This window comes from Exserohilum turcica, assembly GCF_000359705.1.
Source record: "Exserohilum turcica Et28A unplaced genomic scaffold SETTUscaffold_3, whole genome shotgun sequence".
NCBI lineage: Eukaryota > Fungi > Ascomycota > Dothideomycetes > Pleosporales > Pleosporaceae > Exserohilum > Exserohilum turcicum.
The window spans coordinates 1434709-1445369 of record NW_007360136.1 but is presented as its reverse complement, the minus strand read 5'-3'; the positions used below and the strand labels follow the sequence as shown (position 1 = coordinate 1445369).

At 57.7% G+C, this 10661-nt stretch overlaps 3 protein-coding genes across 3 annotated transcripts; all 3 read right to left on the bottom strand.

The window, feature by feature from the left end:
- Positions 1 to 944: 944 nt before the first annotated feature.
- Positions 945 to 2161, bottom strand: SETTUDRAFT_20439 (uncharacterized protein; the record flags this gene model as incomplete). The annotated part of the gene is made up of 5 exons (XM_008028701.1): positions 945 to 1094; positions 1149 to 1254; positions 1301 to 1706; positions 1757 to 2013; positions 2061 to 2161. 5 exons carry the CDS (start codon positions 2159 to 2161, stop codon positions 945 to 947), a joined length of 1020 nt encoding a protein of 339 aa, XP_008026892.1.
- A 270-nt stretch (positions 2162 to 2431) lies between these two features.
- On the bottom strand, positions 2432 to 5540 carry SETTUDRAFT_42120 (uncharacterized protein). Its single transcript, XM_008028895.1, has 3 exons — positions 3495 to 5540; positions 3071 to 3442; positions 2432 to 3014 (listed from the first exon to the last, which is right to left on the bottom strand). Exons 1-3 carry the CDS (start codon positions 5329 to 5331, stop codon positions 2647 to 2649), a joined length of 2577 nt encoding a protein of 858 aa, XP_008027086.1. The 5' UTR covers positions 5332 to 5540; the 3' UTR covers positions 2432 to 2646.
- A 1774-nt stretch (positions 5541 to 7314) lies between these two features.
- On the bottom strand, positions 7315 to 10003 carry SETTUDRAFT_32164 (uncharacterized protein; the record flags this gene model as incomplete). Its single annotated transcript, XM_008028821.1, has 3 exons — positions 7315 to 7432; positions 7484 to 7639; positions 7689 to 10003. The coding sequence occupies 3 exons, from the start codon at positions 10001 to 10003 to the stop codon at positions 7315 to 7317; spliced, it is 2589 nt and encodes an 862-aa protein (XP_008027012.1).
- Between the last annotated feature and the right edge of the window lie 658 nt (positions 10004 to 10661).

The window sequence follows — 10661 nt, the reverse complement described above, 5'->3', positions numbered from 1 at the left end:
GATCAGCTTGGCGTAGAGTGGGTAAAGCACTTCAACCAGCATACAACGGCTCGTACAGCTGGAGTCTATCGGCCTTCTTATTCTAGACGGGCACAGCAGCACGCTACCCCAGAGTTCGACCAGTACTGCGCCGAGAACAAGATTATTACTCTCTGCATGCCGCCTCACACGTCGCATCTTCTCCAGCCGCTTGATGTAAGCTGCTTCTCGCCGCTCAAGCGGGCGTACGGACGTGAGATCGAGAAGCTCGCCCGCCAAGGCGTCTACCACATTGACAAGATAGACTTCCTTACAGTCTATCAACAGATCCGGCCAACAGTATTCACGCAGCAGAACATCCAGGCAGGCTTCCAGGCGACAGGCCTTGTCCCTCCTTGTCCAGATCGCGTCCTATCGTCGCTTACAGTGGCTAGGACACCGTCTCCACCACAGACAACTACAGACAATAACGCCGCTATGCAGACAGCAGCAGCGCAGACAGAGACGCCACAAACAGTAGCAGAGCTTCAGCAGAAGGTGCGCTATCTCCAAGAGCGGCTACGCCGGAGATCAGAGAGCCCAATAAGCGTTATGATACGCCAGCTTGCTAAAAGCGCTTAGCTTGCAATGCAAATAGTAACAATACTTACAGAGGAAATTAAGAAGCTACGTAAAGAAAACTAGCGCCAACGACAAAAGCAGAAGCGGCAGCGTCAATATATCGCTTCTGGTGGGGTGCTCCGGGTCTAACAGGCTCAGCAGATCATTGCAGAGGCAGAAAGGGTGGTAATAGGGGGTGACTAGAACCAGACTGGCGAGCGACGTTAGCGCGCGCCGCCAACGTGCACGAAGTGCCACGTTCAAGGACATACTCGGACTTCATGTAAAGCTAGATAAAGAATAATATCTTTTAATTTAATTTAATTTTATTAAGTTGCTGTAGAGCAATTAAGTAGAGCGTCGCGTCAGGTTTGGTGGGGTGGGCCACTTACTGATGTGGGCCGCTTACTGATAAAACACGTTAGAAATTCGTACATGTAATCGCCTTCGTTGTACAACCCAGATGCCTTGTCCAACTTCTCGAGTCGTTTGCCACATTCATTTAGACTCTGACACTGTTCGCATGTTAGTGTGGTGTTGCCTAGCGCCAGTTGGCGAGCGCCACTTACCATGTTCGGATCGTGCTTAGCATACTCGAAAAACGCATTGACCTTCTTGATGTAATCCGGCGTGTTGAGGTTGCTGTTCAGGTTGCGTACTTCATCACAGCCATGTCTACGACTCTTAGCACATGGTCGCATATGTTAGAGCACGCACTTACGCCAGAACTGCCGCCGCAATATTTTCGTCTTTGATTACGTCCATGACCATCTTGGCAGACACGATGCGGTCAGCATGTTCGAGCTGCTCATTGTCCTGGTCCGTCGAGAGACACGCCAGGTGATTCAGTACGTGGATGGTATCTGCACGCCTCTCGTGAAGAATCGTGGCAATGAGGCCCTTCAAATCTCTGACCGTGTACGTAGCCATGCCGTCGGTGGTCGTAATGTGAGAAATATCTGCGCTGTACAAACCCTTCAACGACTCTTCGTGGTAAGCGCTGTATCCTTGCCCATAGTAGGTGCTGTCTGGGAGACGAAGAAAGACGACTTGTACGTTGGAAAGACCCAGAAGAGGCGAAGCAGAGACGTTGTATCTGCCGATTGGGATCGTGGTGCTATTCTCAACTACATCACCCAGGTTAGAATTGACCAAAGTACTTGGTGTGATGCCTCACCTAGGGCCGGCTCTTCCATGTCCGAAACGGGCCTCGTGCCATCTGCCACAACAGGCGACAAACCAGACATGAATCTGTAAGCATCTTCAAGACCACGTTCCAGCTCTCGTATGCGCGTGTCGTTGGCCGTCTCGCCCGCAGTGTCGGCTGCGAACACGACAGTAGTGACGCACTTGAAGACGTAAAGATCGTGAACGACATCGGGGCTCTGGAACAGCAGGCTGTCGACCGTGTGGGCAGTAAAGTATATAGAGCCACTGGATGATTAGCAGGGTGAGATTGTGAAGCTTATGATACAACTTACCCTGTGCACGGAAACGGTGACGATGTGGCTAAAGAAAGCACGACTGTTGCCAGGAGGGAAAGCAGGGTTAGTAAGAACCAGGGGTAGCGTCGCGTAGTCATGGTGGCGGCTTGTAGCAGTGCGAAGAGCAGGACGAAAGACAGAGACGTGAAGGAGTTTAGATAGGCGAGACAAAGGAAAGACGGCAACGTTACCAATGTGCTGTGTTGCTATGTTTGTAGAAAAGTTCTGACCAGGGAAGGCGCATGCCTCGAGCTCCTTCACTCGCCTCACACCGACATGTCATGCATTAGCACATCAACATTAACCACGAATCAGCTAGCTTCATAATAGTGAACACAACGCCACGGAGCAGGAGAAAACCACCTTGAGATCGTAATTGAGTTCGTTATTCGTAAGCATAAATCCTAGCCAAATCTACATGATATCATGACTTCATGCCTATTATCCAACGCTCATGTGAACGTGCCTCGTAAAATATGAGATGTAGTAGAAAAAGAATTATATGGGCATACCCCGTATCAACCGTGGCAGCATGAAACAGATTAAACTCGTGTACTCAAAGAAAACCACCAAAACATGAAAACTATAGGAATATTGAAGACAGAATGCTCTCCAGTGTATCGGCCAGGGGATCGTCAGGCGTCTGTCGCCCGTGCTCATCGAAGCGTGGCGGGAGCTCGATAGTGGCTTCAGATGTATCAGATCCAGGTGATTCATCCCGATGGCGTCGCCTGCGGTCCCTGCTGGAATCTCTTGTGTTATGCGAAGGCTCGTCGTCTCTGTGCCGCCTCTGTCGCCGCTGCTCATGACGTTCCGCATCGCTGCCATCCCTCTCGGACGAAGGATCAGGAGAAGGCTCCCGAGCGGGTTCCACCTGCGGCTCTAGATTGAACTTGACGCTCTTTTCCTCTTCTGGAGCCGGGCTTGGACTGGGTGGCTGATCTACGGGCCCTATTCATGTATTAGTAACGATGCTCAACCACCGCCTGGGCGTGACCCAAACGCACCACGTTCAGAAGCAAGGTTATCGTGCTCACTACCGGCTCGATCAGGGGCTGGAGCACTCACATTACCATCCATACGACGGGGTGGACCGTAGTAGTGATCTTGGTGTTGGGGGGGCACATAGGGATTTCCAATGTGGGATTCGTCACGTGGTACATTGACGTATTGCGAGGAATGGTTGGGTCCAGGGGGGTAGTCGGCTGGGTTGTACGGCGGATATGGGTTGTGGATGTTGGGATCAGCTGAGGCGTTAGGGGGTGGGGGAAAGTAGTTCGTCTCTGGGAAATAGCGCGAGTCCTCGGCGTGGGCCGTCGAGGGTGAAGGGGAATCGTAGGGACTGTAGGTGCCAGTCGAGTATGTCGAATCCTCCTCGCCTGTCGAGCTTCTGAGTATGCTAGTTGCGGTATGCGCGAGGGGTGGACTCACGTCGTCTTTCGGCTTCCTTTTCGGCCTTCTTACGGTCTCGTCTTTTGGTGGCCTCATGAGCAGCCAAGCCAGCAACGCCAGCCACCGCAGCAGTTTCCGCAACCGTTCGTACTCTACTCTTGCTTCGGCTGCGGCTCCTGCCACTCGAGGAAGAGCTTCGTCGGCGTCTGCGGCGCGAACGGTTCCGTTCCCGGCTGCGGCTTCGGCTTCTCGCTGGGCGATCGGTGTAGATGGGATCACCACCGTACTCTACTAAGACAGGTTCACTCACTGTACTTCTACGCCTGCTACGGCTGCGCCCGGTAAGACGGGAGAGGACTGACCTCGATCTTGAGCGCGATCTTGATTTCGAACGCGATAATTCCCTAGCTTCCTTCTTAGCTTTGCGTTTCTCATAGAGTCCAGTGATTGCGGCGCCAGTCACACCAGCAGCCGCAATCGGGACACCCTTGCGGATCCGGCTTGGAGAGCGCTTGCCCTCACGCTTCCGGGATTTGCTGCGTCGGCGCTCAGCGAGGCCAGCAGCGATGGCACTAGCGAGGCCGACTTGTGCCACTCGGTTGTTGCGATGCTCTGGGTCCATGTGCTTGCTCGAACTACGAGACAAACTCCTGTCAGACTCCACAATCGAGACAGACCGCGACCGTCTTCGCCCTCTGGTGTGGTGCGATCTGCCGTGACGTGATCTGCTGCGGTGTCGATCTTCGATAATCGTGACAGTTTCCTCCTTGTTGACCTTCTTGTTTCGTTGTCCAGCGGCGTAGGCAAGAGCGCCGACGCCAGCAATAGCAGCAAGAGTACCAATCTCCTTGGCCCTGGACCTGCTGCGGTGACGAGACTTGTGGCGTCTGTGTCCCCGTCCCCTGTCTAGAGAGACGGATCGAGATCGGGAATGGGAACGGTTGTTGAGGCGGTCGAGAGCCACGGCGCTCACAGCACCCAGCGTGCCGTAGCCGAGGGCATTGCCGAGGACGCCTCCAGGGGCTTCGCCCTTTCTCTTGCGATGGTGTCTGATAATCTGGCCTGCCGCTACTCCAGCAAGCGCACCGGCAGCGACGTCACGTTTGACGTGGGTGTCACTTTCGCCCCACGTATCTTTCTCCTTGTAGATGTAAACATCATCGTCACTATAGTAGCCTTGGTGCTCATCGTAGCGGTCTCCACGATCCACCTCTTTGTAGCGACGTTCGTAGTAATATTCTTCTTCCTTGGGGGCTCGGACAACCTGCCTCTCTTCTTCATAGACGGGCTCCGGGGCACGCTCACGTATGATGATGGGCTGAGGGACCTCTTCCCGGATAATAATGGGCTGCATCTGCATCTGCATGGGCTGAGGGGCCTCGTTTCGGATATAGATGGACTGGGGTGGGGCCTGTGGCAGCGGCTCGGGGCGGAAATACTCGGTGGACCTCGAGTACTTTTCCAGTTCGTAGGGCTGCTCGCGTGGAAAGATTTCCTCGTCGCGCTCGTAGTCCCGCGCAATCCGGATCTCAGTTCGTGCTGGAGAGGCTGGGACCTCGTATTCACGCTCATACTCGCGCTGGATGCGATACTCGGAGCGTTGGGGCGAGGGGGAGCGCTCAGTGTAGTGATAGTGTCGGACTTCGCGAGCAGGCTCGACGTTTCGCTCCACTACAAAGTCCTTGACGGAGCGGCGCTCTTCAAAGTCGTTGCGGCCGCGATGGACCAGACGCATCTCGGATTCGTACGCATCTTCCTCGAGGGTGCGATCGGGGACCTTGTAGCGCCTGATGGTGCTGTAGCCACCGCCGGCAGTGCGTGCGGAGCCGGTCTCCCACTCGCGCTCGCGCTCAGTCTTCTTGTAGATGACGGACATGAGTGCGAGGGAGTCTTGGTGACGGTAGCGGGGTAAGCCGCAGTGCAAGGGGAACTTGGCGCAAGGCCGTCTTGGTGGTTGGCGGGGGAGATGGGAGTAGCCCACGCACGCGGAGGATGAAGAAGCGCAATGCGGGAGTGGTTGTGCGGACGGGCGGATGTGTGGGCAGACAGGAGGTGGGGTGGGGGAGGATAAGAGAGAGGGAGTGGGAGTGAGTGAGTGAGAGAGAGGGGGGAGAGGGAGAGGGAGAGTGGGCTGAGGGCGAGGCAGGCGACGTCAAGAGTCATGAAGGACGGGTCGCGTCAGAAGACAGGGTTGGCTTCTCGACTGCCCAGATGCTGGACCTGACTGCCACAGCTGACGTCATGCCTCTCTGCCTGCTGGCCTCACCCCGAAACCGATGCATGTGCAGGCAACGTGCCTCCAGGGGGGGTTGCCGGGCCCTGGCTGGGCTGCACCCAATGCTTGCCGAGCGCACGAGTAGCCGTGGCAGCAGTGATGATGGGCAGCCGGGCGAGCCCGCCCATGGGCGTTGATGGGCGTTGGCGGGGCTGCAGAGGGCAGTGAAATGCCCTCTGGCCTCACCGCGCGGCCAGCAGCCCTACCGTGGAGCGCCAGGCGGGAGAGCGACCAAACGCATCATGCGAACCGGTACCTGCACGGCGTCGCATTCGCTACAAGTTTCTTTTTGTGGGCTCTCAAACTCACCGGACATTGCGCCATTGCTCCACGCACTGCATAGCCCCGCATGCAACATGCGCTGAGCACAGCGAGCGCGGCCAAGTGCGAGCATGTGGACGGTGCTTGTCGCGCGCCCCCGACAGCCCCCAAAGCCCGCCCGCCGCCCGCCGCCTGACAGCCAGCCTGCGCCCCCCCCAGGCCTGCCCATCTGACGCCAGTGCCAGTGACTGCGCCACGGCGGGCCGGCTCCAAGACACCACCACCATCACCACCACACGCCGTGACCTGCACGATGCCGCCAACGGGCAGCGAGGGCAGTGGCAGCAAGGAGAACCCCCAATCAACGCCCCTTTGCCACACCACCACGCCCGCTGCCTGCAGCCCAAACGTGCGACGACCCAACCAGCCTGCGTAAGAGGGGGGGGGGGCTCCTGGTTAGGCGCATACATGTACAATATATCTGGGCTGGTGCGTCTGCTTGCTGATTCGATTCGCAGCCCAGGCATCATCCCAAAAAAGCATCAGACGATGGTCTTTTTTTCTTTTTGTTTGGACGCGGCCCAATATACACAACATCCATGCCCGGCTCCCGGCCACGCGTGGGCCCTTCGAGAAGGTGCCCGACGGCCTCCGTCGACGTCACGCAGCGAAAGCAACGACACAATAGACGGTTTCATCCACACCAAAACCATGTCTCCCGTCGTCATCGAGTCGCTTGGTCATGCACAGGGCCTGCAGTCGCCCCTAGCCCAAAGCGGCCATGGCCACCACAGCGCTCGGCTTCACTGCGGTCACTCGTAGTCCAGACGGCAAACATGCCCATCACGACACTGCAAAACACCTGCCCTGGAGCTTCCCCGATTGGCCGCGTCTCGCCCCCTTTGCCATGTCCGCACCTCACCCCCAAGACACCCATCAGCCTCGGGCCCCCGTCAGCTCTCACCGGAATCACCAGACTGCCTTCTCGACCATGCACGCCTTCAGGCAACCATGCGTCCACCGCGAACCCCTACGACACCCTTCCCTCATGCACTCACCGCGACAGCGGAAGGCGCCGATGTACACCAGAAAATGCTCTTGATTGGGATAATGATGATCGTCGTAATAATAATAATAATAATAACAACAAGCAGTGTATATGCCGCCACCATCCAACCCTCTTGTGTACCGAGTGGTGCAGAGGAAAAAAGGTCCAGTCTTGAGCCACACAAACGACACCACCCCCCCTATACCCAACGCCGAGCTTTGCACTATGTTCTTGCTCAAAATCTCTACACGCCGCACTCTTGCACCCAACACTGCTCAAACAATGCCATACACCCGCTTTGCAATAAAGTAGCACATCAGTCCAAACGTAATCAGCCCTCCCGTAATCGACCAGAACCAGTTGAGGTTCTGCACGTCTTGACCGGGCACAAGACTAGCCTGGTCAGCTTCTCCATGTCACTCATGCACCAGATACGTCACTCACCAGTTCATGCCCCAGATACCCGTCACCACGTTCATCGGCAGCACAATCGTCCCGAGCACCGTCAGCTTGCCTAGGATATCCGACGTCTTCTCTTGGCGCTCATTCATCCTAATGTTGATCTGGGCAAGGTAGTTGCTGTGCGCGCGCGATAAGAGACTGTGGCCCTGGTTAGCATCTACCTCTTGCACCCGCCACCCAAACTCACTTTTCGTAGTGGCTCAGGTTGCCCGTCATCGTCACAATGTGATCCTGGATATCGCCAAGATACATGCCAATCTCGTTGCGAGGCGCGATGCCCCATTGCTCGTTGCATCGCTTCGCAAACCCCTTGATGACATCCGCCTTGTTGCCCAGCAGACGATACAGACTCATGACCTTCTTGCGGCACTCGCCCACCCGACGCAGCATGTCTCGCCCCGTGTCTTGCTGTGACTTGACCTCGGGCGGCTCCTTGTAATGCGGGTTGTTGTAGCTGTGGCTCTTCTCCTTCTCCGCCTCTTGCTCCTCGTCGCTCGAGTGCAGACGTAGAATCGCCTCGTCAATGTCGTCCACCTCTTCCTCAATCTTCTGGATCATTGGTGCATACGCGTCTGTGACATCGTCGATAATCGCATACGAGATCCAGTCGGGCGACAGCACCAGGTAGTCGGACAGTTGCCGGATTCGCCGCCGAACGTTGGCAGGGTGTGGTGTGAGTGAGAAGTGGAAGCTTATTACGCCTTCTCGGAACACCACCACGTACAAGTTGACGGGCTCCAGGTAGTCGTCACTGTTCTCGTCCTGTTCAAAAGTACGATAGTTGATAAAGTAGTAGTGCTTGAACAGTTCAACCTTCTCGCGCTGCTCCTGCATCAGAATGTCCTCCGAAGTCAGCGGGTGAATGCCAAACGTCTTGGAAATGACCTTCATCTCCGTCTCCGTGGGCGACAGCACGTCCAGCCACCATGCAGGCCGCGGGCCATAGCGCTTCGGCTTGTCCTCCTGGGGCTTGGGCGTCTCTGCTGGCCGTGGTGTCGTGGAGCGTGTCTGCTCGCCAGAAGAGTTTTTGCCGTCCGTCTTGGAAGCCGATCGCGTCGTTGCGCGCGAACTGTGCCCATTGGCGCCCGAGTGCAGCATGTCATTTTCCGTATCAGAGCTGTCGCTACTGTTTTCGTCGAGAATGGGCGGGTCGGGAACAAAGAGATTTCTGAAAGATTGTCCGGGCTGCAGCAACTCGCTGATGCTCTGGCTGTGGATCGTGTTGTCAAAGGTTTCGTTGAAGTAGGTGAAGCGGAAGGGCGCATCGCTCGCCTCGCGGTGCCAGACACGCCGCTTGGGACGCAGGCGGCCCTCGACCATGAGCGGCTCGCTAACCTTGCGCATGCGCATGCCCTCCATACTCCGCTGCTCCTTCTCCTGGTTTGCCCAAGCCTGGAGTACGTCGAGGTCGGGCCAGCGGCGGCGTCTCCGACGGCTGGTAGGCTCACCAGTCGAGGGCGCGTTGATATAGTCCTCTTGTCCCATTTCAGACATGGCTTCGTGCGGAAAGCAGACATCTTCGAGTGCCGTTGTCGTCATACGGCGCCTGAATTCACCAACAGGAGGCGAGCCCGGCTCCTGCTCGTCCCCATCAATGTTGATCAGCACATCGCGGTGCCCGCTGGTCGGTCTTCCAGGGTCAGACATGCGGTCCGACATGCGGTCCAGGTCAGTCGGGAGCATGACATCGTCCAGTCCGGAATGGGGCTCAAAGGTCGGGCTGGTGGGCACCGACGGAGGGTTGTTAACATCGTAGTCGTCGAGATTGGTGGCCGAGTGATGGCGCTGGGTGAAGAGTTCGGGGCGGTGTTCAGGCATGGGCATGTGCTTGGGGGCAGACAGGGACGTGCCACTTCTGCTGCGTGAATTGCCCGCGTTGGAGCCATAGCTTGTGCCGCTCCTGATGTCGCGCTGCGAAGAGCTCATCAGGGGGGTTCTGTCGTGAGCATCGTCGTCGTCGTCGTCGGCATCGCTTTGGTGCAGCTCTTCGGGCGTGTGCGAGAGGCGTGCGCGGCCGTACGAGGCTCCTTGCTTGGTCGTCTGCAGGCGCTGGGGGTTGGCGGTGGACTGGCCCCCCCGGGGCTGGTACATGGACGTCACAGGCACGCTCGGGCGACGCGTTCGGATCGTGGGTTGTTCGCGATGGTCGAGCAGGGCCTCGCTCTCGAGACTGGTGTTGCTGAGGTTGCTGTGGGTGCGGTACAGGCTGTTGTTTCCCCGCGACTGGCCATGGGCGGCGACGTTGGCCAGGGTGGGACGTTCGTCCATCGAGTCGGCCTGGGGCAGGTCGGCTCCGGCAGCAAACGACGGGCGACGATTGCGGCGCTTCTTGCCGCCTCGATGCGTCTTCTTCTTTTTCGGCGGCGCAGCAGGTGAGTCGGCGCCTTGGCCGGGACGCGAGACGGAGGCTGAGGCTGCAGCTGTCGCGAACGGAGGGCCAGCGGAATTGGCAGCGTTGTTGGCAGGCCCAGGCCCGGCAGCAGCAGCAGCACTTGTTGGCATTGCGACACGGCGCGTGCGGGAATGGCGACAGTGGCGGGGCTAGAGAGGATTGGCGAGGGGGGTAGATGCTGCCGTGGGCCACTGAGATGAGATGCAGACAGGCAGGCGACGGCGGCGGCTGGATGGAGAGCAGCGCATGCGAAGACAGGGCGGCGAGTCGAGATATTCAGCGTGAGTCTGGCAGTGACGTTATGCGAGGCCAGTGCTGCGCTGCTGCATCGGCCCAGCCAGCTTTCGCCCTAGCGGCCCCCAGCTTTTTTTTCGGGGCGCCGGCACTGGCGTCGTTCGTGCCAGGCAATAATGCGTGAACCATTTGGCGCGCCTGGGCGATGCACCGCAGACTGAGCCGTCAGTGCGAGTGTGTGAATATGCCGGCCTGCTGCTCGTAACACGGACAGCGAGGCAAAATACGCCTCTGGCCGATATATGCCCGTGACGGTGGCGCTGCTGCTGCGGAACATGGCAGTCGCGTGCGCCCTTTCCTCTTTGGGCCAGGCTGGGGGGAGCGGCTGCCTCTCCCAGCTACCGCCCATGCACCAAGCATGCGCCCCAAGAGCCGATTCGACGCTGGGCCTGCGCCTATCTGCACCACCGCCGTCTCTCCTGCTTCCAGCCACTCGATAGACCACTCACTAGTCAGCCATGCACGCGTTGGAAA